The sequence below is a fragment of the Geotrypetes seraphini genome, chromosome 13 (assembly GCF_902459505.1).
Source record: "Geotrypetes seraphini chromosome 13, aGeoSer1.1, whole genome shotgun sequence".
NCBI classification, from domain to species: Eukaryota; Metazoa; Chordata; class Amphibia; order Gymnophiona; family Dermophiidae; genus Geotrypetes; species Geotrypetes seraphini.
The window spans coordinates 62,866,370-62,885,225 of NC_047096.1; the positions used below are offsets into that span (position 1 = coordinate 62,866,370).

Here is an 18,856-nt window from a genome sequence, read left to right on the forward strand (position 1 = left end):
CCTCCCTTCCCAATCGAGAAGGAAGGCATCCGCCTCCAGACGATCCCGCGAGTACATCCGGGAACAGTACCGTGGTAGTTTGTGGTTCTCCGGAGAGGCAAACAGGTCCACCTGCGGTGTTCCCCAGCGAGCGAAAACCTCGCGCAGAACTGCTGAGTGTAGAGTCCACTCGTGCGGTTGGAGAAGTCGACTGAGTTTGTCCGCCAGACAATTCAGTTCTCCCTGGATGTAGACCGCCCGGAGGAAGATGTTCCGGGAGACCGCCCACTCCCAAAGGCGAAGCGCCTCCGAACAGAGGGGCCAAGACCCCGTTCCCCCCTGCTTGTTCACATAGTACATTGCCACTTGATTGTCCGTGCGGACGAGGACCACCTGGTCCTGCAATATGTGAACGAAGGCTCGGAGTGCTAGAAAGATGGCCCGAAGTTCTAGCACGTTGATATGACACCGACGGTCCTCTGCCGACCACAGGCCCTGCGTGCGAAGACCGTCGAGGTGGGCTCCCCACGCGTACTCCGAGGAGTCCGTGGTCAGAACCTTGTGAAAGGGAGGGGTGCGAAACAGTAGCCCCATGGACAGATTTGAAGAGTCTGTCCACCAACGCAGCGATTTCCGCAAAAGCGGAGTCACCGAAATGAGGCGAGACACCGGATCGCAATCCTGACGCCACTGAGACGCGTGGGTCCACTGAGGAATCCTCAGATGCAGCCTTGCGAACGGCGTGACGTGTACCGTCGAGGCCATATGACCGAGTAGCATCATCATGCGCTGGGCTGACACCCTCGGTAGTTGAGAGACCTGTCGGCCCATCCGTACCAAGGCTTCCGACCGCTGGGTCGGGAGGTAGGAGCGCAGGCGCACCGTGTCCAGCACCGCACCTATGAATTGAAGAGACTGAGTTGGCCTCAACTGAGACTTTGGAAAGTTTATCTCGAACCCGAGGGTTTGCAGGAAGGCAATAGACTGTCGGGTCGCTGAGATAACCCCCTCCCTGGTCGGGGCTTTGATGAGCCAATCGTCCAGGTAAGGGAACACGTGGAGCCCCCGGGACCTCAGGGATGCCGCAACCACCACCATGCATTTCGTGAATACTCGTGGGGACGCGGCCAGGCCGAAGGGTAGTACCCTGTACTGGAGGTGGAGGTCCCCCACCTGGAATCGTAAGAATCTTCTGCAGGCGGGGTGCACCGGAACATGGGTATATGCTTCCTTCAAGTCGAGGGAGCACATCCAGTCCCCTTCCTCCAAGAGAGGATACAAAACCGGGAGAGATAGCATCCGAAACTTCTCCCGGGCCAGGAATTTGTTGAGCCTCCTGAGGTCCAGTATGGGGCGCAGGTCCCCGGTCTTTTTTGGGACCAAAAAGTAACGGGAGTAAAACCCCGTACCCCGCTGGTTCTTGGGGACCGGTTCGACCGCCCGAAGCTTCAAGAGGGCCTTGGCTTCGGTCAGGAGGGTCGGTAGCTGCGAACGGTTGCAGGAGACTAGACTTGGGGGACTGTCCGGTGGCGAGGACACAAAGTTGAGCGAGTAGCCCTCGGAGACGATCCGGAGCACCCAAGCGTCTGAGGTAATCCCGGTCCATGCCTCCCGGAAGAACCGAAGACGCCCCCCGATAGGAAGGGGTTCCTGAGAGATTGCGGAGGGGAACCCGCCCCGTCCGCTCAGCCCGTCAAAAGGAAGGCGCGGGCTTGGAAGGGCCCTGCGCCGGGGCTTGGGTTTGTCCCCCTCTGCCTCGCTGAGACGGACGTCTCGGAGGTGGCCTCGAGAAAGCCGGAGTCGACTTCTGGGGATATCGGCGCGGCGGAGGCCGGAAAGGTTTCTGCGGCGGGGGCCTAGGTTTGGGGCGGACCAGGGATGCTAAAGAGCGCTCCTGTTCCGACAACCGCTTGGTCGCCGCATCCAATGACTCGTCAAATAACTCGGACCCCACGCAAGGCAAGTCTGCAAGACGTTCCTGCAGATTTGGGTCCATGTCGAGGGTGCGAAGCCAGGCCAAGCGGCGCATGGCCACTGCGAGGGCCGACACCCTCGAAACCAGCTCAAAGGCGTCGTACACTGCATGGAATAGGTACAACCGCAATTGAGACAGGTTGGACATAAACTTATCGAATCCTGCTCTTTGGGAGTCCGGTAACGAGTTTCGATATTGAGGAAGGACCTTCACCATACCACGCAAATAGGAGGAAAAGGTGAAGGCGTAATTAAGAACCCTGGTGGCCATCAGGGAATTTGAATAGAGGCGACGGCCAAACTTGTCCAGGGTCCGCCCCTCCCTGCCTGGTGGAAACGCCGCAGAAACCCGTGAGGGCTGTGATTTTTTTAGAGCAGACTCCACCAGAAGAGACTGGTGTGATAGTTGCGCCTTATCGAACCCTTTAGGAGGAATCGTCCTATACTTCGATTCCATTTTTGAGGGTACAGACGTGACTGTAAGAGGGTTTGCCAAGTTATTCAGCCAGGTCTGCAGAAGGACACTGTTGAGAGGGAGTCTAGGCACCTCTCTAGGAGGTGTGGGGAGGTCCTGTTCCTCCAAAAATTCTTTGGAATACCGAGAAGTTACCGCCAGGTCAATCCCCAGGGCTTGGGCCATGTCCTGAACGAAGGATGAAAAAGAGGACGGCCTAGCCTGGGGAGACGGGGTTCTCGACCGCCCCACCGAGGAGAGGGGGGAGGCCTCATGGGAATAATGAGGATCCCTAACAGATCCCGAATCCCAGGATCCCCTCTCGAGGGCCCTCGAGGGGGAAGGAGAAGTTGTCCTCCTCGCAGAGCCCTTGGGTGAGGACCCCGGGGTTCGTGGGACACTCTCCCGTTTCCTCGGCGAGGCGGCCCGGGAGGACTTCCCACGAGGTGAGCGGAGGAGCCTCGGATTGTCGAGGCGCAACTCCGACACCTGCAGCGCCTCGCCCCCGAACGACGAGGAACGGTCGCGCCGAGGCGAGCCTCGGGGCCGCTTAGATTTCCTCGATCGACGCCCCGTCCGATGTCGCGTCGAGGGCGAGGCGTGTCTGGAAGACCCGGAGGAAGAGGAGGAAAGACGGCGCACTCTGCGCAACTTTTCTTTAAGCCTTACACTCCGCTCAGGGGGTTCCCCCGAGGTCGAGGTCCGGGGCGGGGCCGAGACCGAGGTGAACGGGGCCACAGTACCCGAGACCGAGGTCGCCGAGGCCGGGGCTCCCGTGGTCGAGGGAGCCGAGGCCGGGGCCTCCGAGACCGAGGGCGCCCCGGCCGAGGTCGAGGCCGCCGGAACCGCAGCACGCTGCAACACTTCCAGGGCTCCCGACAGCTCCGATGAGATTAGAGCTCGGAGGAGATCCTGGAAGGCCGGAATTCCCACGAAGGTGGGGAGTTCCGAGTCCGGGGCACACTCCCTGGAGGGCGACCTCGGTCTCGAGTATTCCCTCGGGGTGTGCGGAGTCGAGGTCCGATGCGGGGCCGGGGTCGACCCACCCGCCTTGGCCTGACTCGAGGATGGCTTCTTTGCTGAAGGGGATGGAACAGAGGACTTACCCGAAGCTTGCTTGATCGATGCCGCCTTCGAGGAGGAGGGCCGAGGCGAGGCCGAGGCCCCCGAGGACGCCGAGGCCGAGGTCAAGGCCGGGGCCGAAGCCGAGGCCGACGTCGAGGCCTTAGGCGGCGTGTCGACGGCGAACAATTCCGCCATTCTGGCCTTGCGGCGACGGAGGGCCCTGTTTTGGAAGGTAGCACAGCGATCACACGATTCTGTCGGATGTTCGGGCCCAAGACAGACAATGCACCACCGGTGAGGGTCAGTGATGGAAAGCAACCTCTCACACCGGCTGCACTTTTTGAATCCCGTAACAGGACGGGACATCCACGAAGAAAAGAAGACGGCCGGGAACGTACCGACGTCCCGCGGCCACGGCTTCCGGGAGCCCCCGGAGCCAGACGAAAACGAAACCTTTTTTTTTTTTTTTTTTTTGAAAAGAACCGAAAAGAAAAACAGCACCGCGAACTAATTCGAAGGAAAACCAAACTAAACGCGGCAGCTAGAAGGCAAAAACACTGGAGCTCAGATCCACAGGGCTTTCTTGCTCCGCGGAAAAATTTGAACTGAGGACCACGAGGTGGGATGCGCCCTCTAGTGGGCAGAAGGCACGCACATGCGTGGTGCAGTGTGCAAACTTGAAACTTCTAGCAAGTTTGCTTGAAAAGCTGTCCGCGCCGGGGCTCCGTAGATGACGTCACCCACATGTGAGAATATCATGCCTGCTTGTCCTGGGATAAAACCTTATATAGTCCCAAAATATTACAGTGCATCCATATCAGCTTACAAATGGCTGCAAATAGAGTATAGAAGGTCACAGGTCAATATTTTTTTTTGGGGGGGGTTCTTGTGTCAGAAGTATTTCTCCTGGATGGGGTTTCCACAATCTCTTCTTGAGTTAAGTACATTTTGAGATTTTCTATGTATGTGAAAAACATTTGAAAAAAAGCTCTTTTGAAAATTTGTAAAATTATATATATGGATTGATAAATATTGGTATAAAAATCTCTACAATTGACTTTTAAGATCTGTACCTGCAGATGGTCCAACACTTTGTAATTTATTATTATGGAAGGAGTGCTTATTAGATGATTGACTTTTATTATAAAGCAAACATACAGCACAGGATAAACTATAAATATCAGACTGACCTGGATAAGAAGTTGAAAAAATAATAAAATGAAATTCTCATATATCACATGAAGTGCAGTGAGATAGTAGACACTGCATTCTTTTCCTTCTTGCATGAATACTTATGAGCTTTGACTAAGCTACCTCAAATATATTGAAAGCAAGTTATGTAGATCCTTGCCTCCCCACCCCTTTACTGACCAGGCTATGATTTCAAACCTAGCTTACCACAATCTGTGTTTCATTATTTGGAAGGGTATCTATGGCCAGGATACCACCCATCAAATCCTGGATGATTCTAGCATCCTCAGATTCCTGCTGGTGGATTGCGGTCTCCCGGGTTTGCCGTTTCCATGGCAGCAGTTTCTTTCCTTCTCTTCCTCTTGTGGAGTTCCTGTAGAACCATCCTGTGGAGAAATAAATCTCTGTAAAACAGGCCTGAGGAATTTAGAGGACTCTCAACATCTGATCTGTGTGAAGACAGACATCAGGTGCCATGATGTATTTAAGGTTCTGTTTTCTGCACCTATGAGTAGAGGATGCCCTGATAAACGTTCAGCCTTAAACCCCTCTCATTTAACTTTCAGGCCCCCTAGCCTGTAGCCTAGGGCCAGCTTAATCGTTAGACCAGGTGAGGCTCTGGCCCAAGGCACCAGCAACTATAGGTGCCAAATACCCAGCCTCTGACCTCACCTCCTCTACAGATCAAGCCTTTTCTCCCCCTCCCCAGTCTAGTCTCTCTTCTTCTGTTTTCCCCCCTCGTCACAGGTCCCACCCCCCCACCCCTAATCCTGTAAAGTTTATGTCAGTCACTACAGACAGCAGCAGCATGACAGACTGCCTTCAGCCAGTCCCTGGGTCTTCCCTCTGCCATATCCTGCTTCCTCCGATGCAATTTTCTGTGGGTAGTGACGCAGCAGAGGTAAAGTTCAAGGGCAGGCTGAAGGCAGCCTGTCAGGCTGCTGCTGCCACCAGCATAAAATTTACAGGACCACAGGGGACTCCACTGCAGCTGCTGCCCTCTCCCATGGGGGCTACCTCTTCTAACCCAATTGAAATCCATTCATTACAGAACCAGTCACAACCAATCCATCGAACAAAGGTGGAGAAAAAGCCTCAGGTATAAAGAGCCAAACCCTGTTGAACCCCAATGGAGTACATAAAACAGGTCAGATCACCTTCCATCATAAGCTGAAAAAACTCAATCAGCAAGCTGACATTATCACAATATCCTAGCAATAAACACCACAATCATAAATATTGTACATCAAATGCTCAGTTTTAGTTAAGGCACTGGAACATAAATCCCTTCCCCTAGACAAGGTCAGTTATCATGACAGTTGTAGTCCAGTTCTTAATATCAAAAGAGTTTTGTGCAAAAGTATCAGGAAACACATTCAATTACACCTTCTGAGAGACAACTGTACAAACTTCCAAAGTCACATAAAGACAAAATAAGGCAGTACTTATCCAAAGTATTAGCACTTCTCCCAGAGGCTTGAAGACCTCTTCACGGGGCTCCCGTTTTGCAGATCCACCCGCTGTGTTGGGGGAAAAAATCCAGCCTGCCTTCTATGTTCTTCACAGGCTGAAACCACAAACGCTTTCAGCCTGTGAAGAACATAGAAGGCAGGCTGGATTTTTCTCCCCCGACGCAGCGGGTGGATCTGCATGTTTTTTAAATCAAAACTTAAACAATATTTTTTGCTAATTATTATCCATATTACATTAAAATATTTAAAATAAAATGGTTTTCTTCTACCTTCATTGTCTGGATGTCTTATTTTTCCATTATGTTGGTTCCAGTTTCTTTTTTCTGCTTTCCTGTCGTCTACTAATTCTCCTTCAAGTGGTTGCTATCCATTTGTGTTATCTACTCTCTCCTATTTCCTCACTATACCTGCCTCAGATATAGTGATCATTTCTTTTTAGCTCTTTTCTGCCTCTTTCTTACCCTTTTCCTCTTTTTCACTTTTCAGCTACCTATCAAATTTCTCTCCCATTCCCCATCTCATTCCTTCCTCAACCCTCCATTCCCTTTCATCTTCAATGTACTCCCCATTACCATATTTCTACCCTCTGTTATATCTATCCTGTCATCTGTTTCCTTGCCATTCTCTCCTCCCCATCAAGGCTCTACCATTCTCAGCGTCTTCTTTCCTCCACCTTTATAGCCCAGCATCTATTCTCTCTTCCTTCCCCACCCTGTATAGCCTGACATCTCCCTATCTCTTCCCTGCTGCACTCTCCCTCATAGTCCAGCATTTCTCCCACTCTCATCTCTCACTCCCATTTCCAGGCATCTCTTCATCACTCCATTCTACTCCTGGATCCATCTTCCTCCTTCTCTCCCTCCAACTCATGTGCATCTCTCCCTCCCTCTTATCCACCCCATGTCCAACACCTCTCTGTCTCATTTCTTTGTGTCTTGTGTCAAATCTCTCTATCCCCCTCCATGCACCATCTCTCTCTTCCTCCTCTACATTATGTGCAATTTAATCCTCTCCCTCCCTCATTATGTGCAATTTAATCCTCTCCCTCATCATCTCCTAGATCCAACATCCCCCTATCCTCCCCATCCCTCTTCTCCCCCTGTGACAACAACCTTCCTCTCATCCCTCTTCTCCCCCCTGTGCCAACAACTTTCCTTCCTCTCACTCATTCTCTCCCCCTGTGCCAACAACTTTCCTTCCGCTCCTCTCCTGTACTATAAGGCTTGCTTCTTTGGGACGTGGTATCGGCAGCGACTCTCACATGCTGCCTGCTGGTAACCTGGAAGCTTCCCCTCTGTTGCAGGTTTGAAGCAGGTAGAGTGTGGGAATTGCTGCCTTTATCGTGACCGAAAAATGCTGACACGGTCGAGATTCTTCCTAGGAAAAGGGAATTCTCTGCGACTGCAATTCTGCCGAATTTCTGCATTGTGCAGAATTCCGCCAGAAGTATTTAAGCATGGGTGGTTAGAGTCCACACACAAGAGTGCAGGCATGGTTCTGGCCACCTTGTTGAGCAGACTGGATGGACCATGCAGGTCTTTATCTGCCATCATTTACTGTGAGCTGGTTGACTCCTTGAATGCTTGTCTTCCACCTCAAAACTTTGAGCACTTAAGTACTTATGAACTGGATTGGCCACTGTTGGAAACAGGATACTGGTCTGACCCAGTATGGCTATCCTTATGATAATTCTAGCACTAGGGATGGAATTTGCTAGACTTTACATTTTCTGTTAGAGATTCTTCATTGTGGTATATGCACTCTCAACAGTGTTGCATTTGAAGCAGGATTTGGTCTTGAACCATAACAGCCTAAAGTCTTATTTATTTAAATCGGCATTTGATTATTGCAGTTAACTTGGTCTCATTGAGGGTCCAGATGCTGTGCGACCAGGATAATTGCAACAATCATGACGCCAGTGGTGGAAGCCTAAGAGAGCATTTGATTAGTCGTAATGCTTTTAGCAGATGACCCCCCTGTTATGAATTACCTGCTTGTGCATTTATTTAAATTGTGGTGTGTCTGCATGTTTATTTATCTAGAATGTTTTGTATTTTTATTGTTCAGTTGTTTGATTTTATTAGTCTTTTTGTTATATCCTTTATATGTTTGCATGTCTGTTGATAGTCAGAGGATAAAATAAATGAGATGTCAAGGACATCTTAAGAATGACAAGAGAGAATTTACAGCTAGCAAGGAGCAATATAAAGTGAGACCAATCTTATTCTATTTTGCTAAAGTGGTCATCAAGTAGCAGCGAGAAGAAACTTGTCTACAGACATCAACTTCCAAAAATCATTTGCAGGTTTAGTATTAAGGACATCATAATGCTCTAACAAAATGAATTGGATTAGATGCTCTTTTTTGCACAATAGAGAAGAAAAATGTATCTTTCTTTTCTTTTTTTTTTAAAGCCTGAGGCATGTAAGACAGCTGGACACCATAAACTTGTCAGAGCTAGTTTCTACTAATGTCCTTCAGAAACACCCTTTCTGTGATCCTGGACAATTAACTGTAGCACTCCATCCAAAGGAAAACATGTTCTTGGTAAAGTAATATACAGTTAACTAACCTTCTATCTATCTATTTCATTTTCTATGCCATCCTCCCCAAAGAACTCAGAACGAGTTACAGGCCAACATACATAATGCAGTTAACAGGTCACACATTTCTACTAGACAAATTTGTCAAATATGAACCTCTGTTGCAAACTTCTAGCTAAGTTACCAAGAGTAAAGGACCTATGTGAATGCAAAAACTAGATCATAATGAAAAGAACCAAGGTATTAAAATTTGCAGATCATCACACAGTCAAACCTAGAAGAAACCACGTGACCTCTGGTCTAGGAAAACAAATTAGGCAACAGCCAGTGGAAAATGCTGAAGCAGCATCAGTTTCTTAAAAATCTATCTAGGATAAATCCAGAGTCTTAGGCCCCCTTTTATTAAACTGCTTTAGGTTTGTAATCACGTGTCGCTGCAATAAAAACTCCGACGTTCATAGGAATTCTATGAATATTGGAGTTTTTACTGTAGCAGCCTGCGATTTTTTTAAAAAACCCAAAGGTAAAAAACCCCCCTCTTCTACAAAGCCGCGTTAGCGGCTGCCTCGCGGCAACAGCCCCAAAGCCTTTTAAATCTCTATGGGCTTTGGGGCCACTAGCACAGCTTTTTAGAAGAGGGGGTTAGTTGCAAATGGTTCTCTGTCAAGGTAATAAACCTGTAACACTCTTCAGGTATGGCAGAATCACACTCATTATTCCTCAAATTGATTGACTTCCTGTTGGACCAAGTGTGCTGAAGCAGAGAATGAAAAAGATATTGGTACAACAATTTGTCCGTACATATTGTTGCTTCTCATCCAAAAATTTTAAATACATATTAAGGGCCTTTAAGTGTTTAAAGATAAGATACTGTGCAGCAGAACTGTCTGATTCTCGATTTGAATCGATTCACTGATTCACTCCAGTTGAATCGATTATTTTTTTAAAATCAGCCTCACCAATTCAGTGGTCAAACCTCAGCTCCTTCTCTCCTGCAGCAGCAACAGGATTGTGATCGGAGTGATAGTGCAGAGGAGGCAGATGTAAGAGCAGAGCTTCTGCCTGCTAGAGAGCCATGGGAGCCACTTTGAGCAGCTGAATTGTCAGTTCCTGCAGCTGATCCCCTACCATCTGAGGCGGGCAACTATGAGCTGCACCTCAGAGCACTGCTCTTTGGGCTGGGCAGAGCTGCAGATGCACAGCACCAGGGGCCAGCAGCTGCAGGCATAGGTGTCAGAACAGGGGAACCATGGGGGTCATGCCCCCCCCCCAAAAAAAAAAATTGCGTTCTTCAGTCTCTCCTCATTTCTTCCCCCTACACCCCTATCTTCCCAGCCAACAGTGCTTTGCCTTACATGCTAGCACTGTTGGTTGGCCAGTTTGAGTTTCCTCTCTATTGGTCCATATGGACAATGCTTTGAATGTTTTTAAATACACATTTTTTGTGGTTTTTGGGTTTCTTTTCAGCCTGAAGCCTTTACTACTACTACTACTACTACCATCTATGTAGTTATAATGTACTTTTACTCTTTTTATCTATACTTATTTTAGTTCATATTGTGTTTTTTTATTCATTAGTTTTAATGCTTGAATTAGTTACTTAGAATTTTATTATGTAAGATATTATTATATTGTATGCTCAGTACCTATTGTGTAAACCACTATGAACTGCTGGTTAGGCGGTATATTAAAATAAATAATTATTATTATTGTTGCTAGACACACTGTAGCCACCACCAGGGTCTCTAGACAGGGTTCAACAGTGCCCCTAGTGGCCATAGCAAACCGATCCGGGCGTGTGACTCAGAGGGAGTCAACTCTTCAGGGACTGAAATACTATTAAAAAAAAATTTTTTTTTAACCTACAAAATTCCAAGTGCAACAGTTTTCAAAATAGTTTTAATAGTCAGAATGTGCCAAGCCAAAAGCAAAATGTAATTTCCAAAAGAAAAAACTTCAGGGGGAAAATCCTGTGAAGTGCTCAGGATTTCCCTACACAGTTCTATCAAATCAAAAAACTGTACTTTTCCACTCAAACAGTTTCTTTTTTCCAAGGTTCTTTCCCCTAACCTGCCCAATGCAGGTCACAGGTATGTCCAGCTCCTTAGCTGTAGCAGTCCAAGCATTTAAACAGGCCAAACACGACAGCCTCCAGCTATCACAGCAATGCTGGGGCCAGAATTGCCTCAAATTTGCATTAGTAAAGCACAAATAACGGCTTTCAAAATTCCCTCCCAAATAGTGGCAAACTTCTCCCACAAAAGACACTCTCAGCTTCCTAGAAGCTTGGGCTGAGAACAAGAACAAAGAAATCAAAACTCAACAGTTCTGGTAGTAAATAAATAAAAAGGCAAAAAACATATCCTCAGCAAAATAAGCAGAAGTTAAAAAAAACAAAACAACAGTTCCATTCAAATGTCCCCAAACACAGGAAAAAATCCAAAAACTCACAGTCCTGCAATCAGTACTTGCAAATGGCAGCCAAACCCATATCCGTTAAGTCTGGTTCCTGGAACAGCTCCTGGGGAATCTACGTTTCCTGGAACTCCATCTGCTCCTCTTGGGCTGGAGCTGCAATTCCAATACTGTAGAGCAGTGGTCTCAAACTTGCGGCCCGGGGGCCACATGCGGCTCGCCAGGTACTATTTTGAGGCCCTCAGTATGTTTATCTTAATTACAAAAGTAAAATAAAACAGTTTCTTGATCATATGTCTCTTTAGCTATAAATTACAATATTATTATTAAGATTTAGCCAAAAGGAAAGATTTATAAACTATAAAGAGTTTTACCTCATGCAAAACTGTCATTTCTTTAATAAGACATTAATCCCCTCTTCTATTAAACTGTGCTAGCAGTTTTTAGCGCAGATCCGCACTGAATGGCCTGCGTTGCTCCTGACGCTCATAGGAACTCTATGAGCCTCGGGAGCAGTGTGGGCCATTCAGCTCGGCTCCCCTTGCTAGAAATTGCTAGCGCAGTTTATTAGAAGAAGCCCTAACAATTTTTTCTGAGGCCCTCCAAGTACCTACAAATCCAAAATGTGGCCCTGCAAAGGGTTTGAGTTTGAGACCATAGCTGTAGAGTAACCTACCTCCTCTACTTCCATTGGGTCAGGCAGATTATCCTGGCTTAGGCTGGGAAGCTGTTCCTTGGCGAGAGCCTGTTCCTCCTCCCTATCCTCTCTAACAGCCTAGTCAAATCTACAGGCTTTTCATGTGGGGAGCCATGCCCTATCCTGGTTGAACTGGATCTCACCTGGGTCTCTCTCTGGCTCCCCAGATGGACACTAGGGAAATAGCATTGCTCCCTATTCCCAGGAATAGATTTAAAGCCTATGTTTCTAGCTCTGCTGTGTGGAGGATAGTGACTGGGTAGGGTTTCCCTGTTCCCCCATTCTGGGTCTGTGACATCATCAAGCTGGCCTGACTGGTACTGGGAGCTGGCCTTGGAAATCCCCTTTTTGGGCTTCTTGCCACCCTTTCTCCCAGATTTAACAGGGACCATGGCAGGCCCGGAGTCTGACTGGTCACTATCTGCAGCACTGCACATTAAAATATTCAGGAGACAGTCCCTATTTAATTCATAAGAATATAAGAATAGCCTTACTGGGTCACTTGGACATTTTGACTAGTAAGACATCCAAGTGCTGGTTTAAGCTGTCTTTTGGATGTCTATCTTTTTTGAAAATGAGCCTCAAGAGTTAATTAGCATTTAAAAGTGACCATGGGTTTTTTTGTTGACCAATGCTAATATTGGGTGGCCCAGTAAAGATGTAGTTTTAATCTACATCTGGCTGTTTGAAGTCTTTTTCCCTGTGTTCTTCTTTACCATGCTTGTCTTGTTTTGCTTTTGAAACATTAACGCATGACCATTAAGAGAGAAAAAAATTAGAAAATCAGATATTTTATTGCTGACATAAAAAATGGTCTTAGCAGGTGGGAAAAACCTATATAAGGGCACACTAAGGCCACTTCCTACTGCAGCTTTGTATAAGGATCCCATTTTCAGTTCTGTGTGTTACCATGCTTATCACATGTATGATGCTGCAATATCACCTCACCTAGGGATACCAGACATCTGGATTTCCCTGGACATGTCCAGGGGTCCGGATGGCTTTTCAAAACCCAATACTGAGTTTTGAAAAGCTTCCTGTAAAAATTGGGTCGGGAGAGGGCATCCGCGCATGTGCACATGACATTATCGTGTCGCATCTGTGCATGCTTGGACGCCGTCTGGGGGGGGGGCAGAATGGGTCATGACGCAGTCGGAATGGGGCAGAACTAGGCAGGCCTGTGGGCGTGGCCATGGGTCCAGATTTTCCTTTGGGAAAATCTGGTAACCCTAACATCACCACACCAATATTTTATTATTGTAATCTCAGCATGGTCACATTCATTATGATAACAATTAAACCAACATCCTAATTATATTGCTAATTAACATTTACTCTCAATTTCAACTTTAAGAAGTCTTTCCCTCCCCCATAGAGATACATATAAAATCAGCATACTTGATCCTGACCTGAAGTTGCTATTTTCAGGATACAGACAGGGCTTACACCCCTCTATGTTTATCCCACGCTTTATTAATTAGCGATACATGAGAAGCAACATCTATAGATTCCTAATTCTAATATATAAAGAACTCTGAACCAGAGACAGAGAATGAAGAAAGAGTAGGTTGGTTGCAGGAGAAGGAAAGAGTTTCAAATAAATTTTGCAGTTTGTTAGAGTTTATTTAAAAAGTTCCAATTATTAATTTTGTATTTTTTACTCTGGGGGGGGGGGGGTTGTTGAGATTGGAACATGGGATGAGTCTTTGAAAAGAGACCCCCTGAGCTTGAAGCCACCCTCCAAGCTCAAACGAACACTCGTTTTCTAATCAGCGACTTCCTACCCAATCCTTCTAGCAATATCACATATCATCCTGTCTGCCCAGACAAAGATTAACCGCATCTTACTCTGTTAGGAAGCTTCACATTCCTAAAGCGCATTTGATTGCGTGCAATTTGATTTGTAAAATGATATGCTAATGTTTGCCAGATTATTTTAGTAGCAACGCTACTTAATATAGAAAGTAACAAGCAGTGTTAAGGGGTCCTTTCACTAAGGTGCGCTAACCGTTTTAGCGCATGCTAATTGCGCTAAATGCAAATGCGTCCATTATCGTCTATGGATGTGTTAGCGTTTAGCATGTGCTAAAACGGCTAGCATGCCTTAGTAAAAGGACCCCTAAATCACAGTGATGGCACACCACTGTGCCCAGCTGCTTTTCTTTTTTGAATATATTTTTATTGAATGAACCAATCACGAGAGGTACAATCAGCAACCAAGCCAAAAGAGAATAACACCATAGATACAGTAATCAGGTATACTATACAGCTAGGCCAGAAATCAGGCACTCAAACAGAGCCTTCCCATGAAAGTTCACAATTTTCATTTATGAAACAGAACAACAGGAAAACAAACCTCCCTCCCTCCCCCCGCCCCAAATCCACCCACCCCCCTCCCCTTGCATCCTGAGGAACCGACCCAGCTGGAAGCCAACTGCATTCCAGTCCTCAGAACACACCAAGCCAAGCTGGTTTTCAAGATATCCACAATGAATATGCACAAGATAAATCTGCATGCACTGCTTCCATTGTATGCAAATCTATCTCATGTATATACATTATGGAAATCCTGAAACCTGATTGGCTGGGTATATGCTGAGGACTGGGTTGAAAACCCCAATATAGACTGATTGTTTTCTTTCATGTGGTTTCTTTATTTACATTTTTTTTCTTTCTCAGTATTGTGTGGGGTTTTGTTTTTTTATTTGACAAGTATAAAAAAAAGTACTTAAAATAAAATTTTAAAAAGTCATCAAATAAGGCATGAAGAAAACATGATTCCCTTGGAAGAGTCAATTGGAAGAGACCATCTCTCTCATTCCAAAGTTTGACCCAATAGGTATATGGAATGGGGCATTCCACTAAGGCCATGGTTCCACCAATATTTTGCCTACCAGCATCAGCAACAAGAGAGCTTGGAGGCAGGGCCAGAGATTCATTTATTTAGCCCCTCTAATCAAACAGTGTTCCGCTGCCCCTAGGTTCAAATCAACAGAGATAGGGAAAAATAACTGAAGCAGCTTCTGCTTCCAAACCACCTTGCTCTATACTTTTCAAATCACACACTCACCCTACTCCATGTAGAGAATGACATGGTGACAAAATTCATCACCGTTCCCGTCCTTACTTCCAACCACAGAAAGGCAATAGAGCTATAAATGCATTACCCTCACCCTACCTTACCTCACTCCCAAATGTCTGCCGACAGATTCTCTCTCCCTGTTCCCTTCTCCTCACCTTGTCCCAAACCCAAATATCCTCATTGTTTATTTCAGCCCTTTCTCAGAGGGTAGGTGCTTCTGGAAGCTTATATCAACACCTTCTTCACAGGTGGGTTATAAGCAAAAACTTTCATGTCACAATATATGCAAAACACGCTAACCTGAAACAAATGTAAAGTGTAAAAACACTGTGATACCAGGAAAATGCTAGGTCACAGTACTGGCAGGACAGTAGAGAATGAAAACACTTTACTGTTCCATCCAAACTGATATAAAGCTTGATGTAAGAAAACTGGATGTTGTGGTGAAGGAGAAACCCACCCACCCCCACCCCAAGAATGGAATTGCTAAATAAAACGTCAGTGCCAAGTGAATATTCTGTATGTTTCTTCTTCTCCTCTATCAAAATTGTAACTATTTCCCTATTTAGCCTCACATGTCTTGTATGTTTTACCCTCACATTATTGTGAAATTAGGTTTTAGATTAGTTTGTAAAGTATGTTATATGTTTACACAACAAATTTGTTTTTATGTCATTTTTAACACGGTACTTGTTTCATTTATTAATACATGTCACTTTTATTGTACATCGCCTAGCAAATTATATAGGCGATTCATCAAGACTTAATAAACTTGAAACTTGAAGACAGAGATCATCCAGAGTCATGAGGAGCAATCAGAAACCAGGAAAAGTTCACTTGTGAGTACCAGAAGGAAGCTCTCTCTGGCATAATGCAGAATAGATCACCAGCAGCAAATTTGCGACAAGTCATAGGCAACTTCCCCTGACTTAAAGGTGAAGCTCATTCCTAAGCATCGGGACCTTGATGTGCACAAAACAAGCCAAGTGGAGGCATTAGCCAAAGTGAGGAACCAGCACAGCACTACCTATCAGTCTTAGAAACCTTTGCATGTCAGCTCAGTACTGAGTGGGGGTAGAGTCTTGTGTCTAGTAAATCCCTCTCTAGCCTAATCCCATCATGTCATCAGATATGGGACCGGATGAGAGGGACTCAGCAAGGCACATGCTGGCTGTGAAGGGCATTAACCCTTTCAGGACCATAAGGATCGTAGGCCAATTTTTGTGGTTTTGACGACATTTTTATGGTAAAAAGGGCTTGCAGATGCCAAAAAATTGATTTTTTTTGTGAAATATCATTATTTTTTTTAAAAAAAATCACACTTCTGGCTTATGGACAGTGTGGCAAGTGAATCTTCTCGTCAATCTGGCAACGACGCTAATGAATGAATGTCGGAACCAGTTTGTTTACATAAAGGCAGTATCATATGGAATCCGTACATATCAAATTTAGAACTGTAGACTATCCCAATCAAAATGTATAGGATTTTAAAGTTATGGGACAAATATGTCCCTTGGTCCTGAAAGGGTTAACAGAGCAAGGTCTGATACTGTTAATCCACATCTCATGGCTGAAGAAACCATCCTACTGCACCGCCTTTATCAGTTGAATGTTGGTGATTTATCTGTGACCGAGGTCTGTCTCTCATTGTAGTGACATGCAATGCAAGTACCAGAGGATCCAAAAACATTGCAGAGAAGAAAGGTAGGGGAGTGTGTTTGTTTGGTTTTTAATAATTGTAGTGGAGAAAAAGGTGGCAGACCAGTGACCTCACCAAAAAATCAAGAAATAAGCAAGCTGCAAAAAGAAATTGGGGGGGGGGGGGGCGTAAAACCAGAGCTTTAATTAAACCTGCCCTGGAAATGAGAAATCGAGACTGTGTGAATACAAGAGACGGTCAGAAGGGGAACATGTGACAATACAAACGGTAAATATCAAACATTTCTCCCAAACAGCAAAGTAGGAAGTAACTCAGAGGCATCCGGGCGGATGGCCCAGGGTCAGGTGGATCCCACCTACAGCATTAGCATCTCAGCCCGCCGCTCTCTGCAGTGCACCTCCTGGCGTCGGGAGGTCCGAGCCGCCCCGCCCCGCCGCCCCCCCCCCTGCTTCCGAAGCTCGCCAGCTCAACCTACCTGTGTCACGAGTGGGCTCCGCGGCGGCCTCTCCGAGCAGACACAGCAGCAGCAGCAGCATCCCGGACGGCATCTCTCCAAACTTTCTCCCTCCGCCCCCCCCCCTCCCCTATGGCAGCTGCCCGCGAATGGCTCGGGCGGAGCGCCGCAGGAAGCTTTATAGGCTCAGCATCGGAGCCCCCCCGTTCCCCTCCCTTCGGACAGAAGCGCCACCGAGCCGGGCGTGGGCTCTCGCCGTCCGCGCCCGGAACCCAGCCAGAGGGCTGCGGCGGAGGGGAGTCGCTCATAACGCGGGTACGGAGAGGGGGGGGGGAACCGTGGCGCCCCCTTGCGGCTCTCTGCTGCTAATTACAGTCCGGCTGCGGAGCGCGTCGTCTTGTTAGGGTTTAGTCCTAGATGGAGAACAATTTCCCCAATATCTTGCTCTGGGACTGATGCGTCTTGACGCTCGCACATAGTGTTATTGGCCCAGGCGGGTGTTTGCAGAATAGGAAATCCTGCTACCCTGTTTCCCCGATGATAAGGCAGGGCCATCAAATAAGACAGCCTCCCCTTTTTAGAAAAAAATGTAAAATAAGGCACCCCCCCCGCAAATAAGACACCCACCGATACCTGCGCTTACCCGAATCGGGTGGTACGGTGGGTGACTCCGTGTGGTCCCTCCGTCTACCGTATTTGCCTCCATGGCTGCGTGCCGCGCCTCGTCATGAAGTGAAGAGGAGGAAGTGACAGGACTGCAGCGCGCGCACGTGACTCCGCGCAAGGAAACACAGGCAGCTTCCCTCATCCCTCCCTAACGGAGACTGCAGGAGTTTGTTCACGGCCAGAACATCCAAAAGTGAGACCCGCAGACAGGTTTCTTTTGCTGTGAGCAATACCACTTACTGTATATAAAGCCTGTTTAAAATGCATACGGTATATAAACAATGGTTTCACATTGTCAAGTCCCCTCTGATGCTGCACTACAGAATAATCTCTTTACTGTGTTTCCCTGATGGAGAACATTGGGGACATTAAATGGTACAATATATGGTATGATGGATAAAGCTGGCCATACACGGTATGATTTTTCGGCCGACCGATTCTTCAGCCGTCAAATAAGACAGCCCCCCCTTTTTAGAAAAAAATGTAAATAAGGCATCCCCCCGAAAATAAGCCCTAGAGCATATTTTGGCCTTCCAAAAAAAATAAGACAGTGTCTTACCATCGGGGAAACAGGGTAGGTCAGGGATTGGGACCTGGATTGGCCACTGTTGGGAGAAGGATACTGGCCTAGATGAACCGTCGCTTTGTCTCAGGATGGCAGTTCTTATAAACCACTAGCAGCTAGTGTTGGGCAGGGTCAATTATTTGGCTGCCATAACACCCAGTGGTGTCACTGGCGAGGTGGGAACCCAGGGCGGAGCACCCCACCCCCACCCCTCTGCCAGCCAGTCCAGGCAGTGGGACACGGGGAGCCGACAGCCCTGTGGCCACACTAGCACCCCCACCGCCCAAACAGATGAGTTTTGAGCAATTGCCTGAGTGAGGTCCACAGTAAAGGTCTGCACGGGGATTGCGGGACTCCCGCGGGAACCCCCCTCTGGCCAACGGGACCCTCACGGGGATGGAAAGCTTTGGAAGCAGGGTTCGTCCATATAATATAATGTACGCGGCAGCCTTAGTAAAAGAGGGGGGTTTATAAGTTAATTACCTGAACACAAAACAAAAAAAAGGGTTCCACCAAAGAGATTCCACAAGGAAAACAGCAGCAAAAACACAAAAGAAACTGTGGAATTGATGATCCTGTCAGAAGTAATTGCTGCTTTTTATGGGGACGGGTGGGGATGGAGAGGATCCTGGCGGGCAC

The 18,856-nt window shown here is 47.1% G+C and overlaps 1 protein-coding gene across 1 annotated transcript in view; it reads right to left on the reverse strand.

Moving 5' to 3' along the window:
- The window catches only part of PLXDC1 (plexin domain containing 1), a 96,348-nt gene extending 79,119 nt beyond the window's left edge, over positions 1 to 17,229 (reverse strand). Inside the window, exons 1-2 of the mRNA XM_033918334.1 lie at positions 17,008 to 17,229; positions 4,871 to 5,049 (exon numbers count right to left, since the gene is read on the reverse strand). Coding sequence (XP_033774225.1) covers positions 4,871 to 5,049; positions 17,008 to 17,080 — 252 coding nt within the window. The 5' untranslated portion in view covers positions 17,081 to 17,229. The remainder of the gene's footprint in view (positions 1 to 4,870; positions 5,050 to 17,007) is intronic.
- Between the last annotated feature and the right edge of the window lie 1,627 nt (positions 17,230 to 18,856).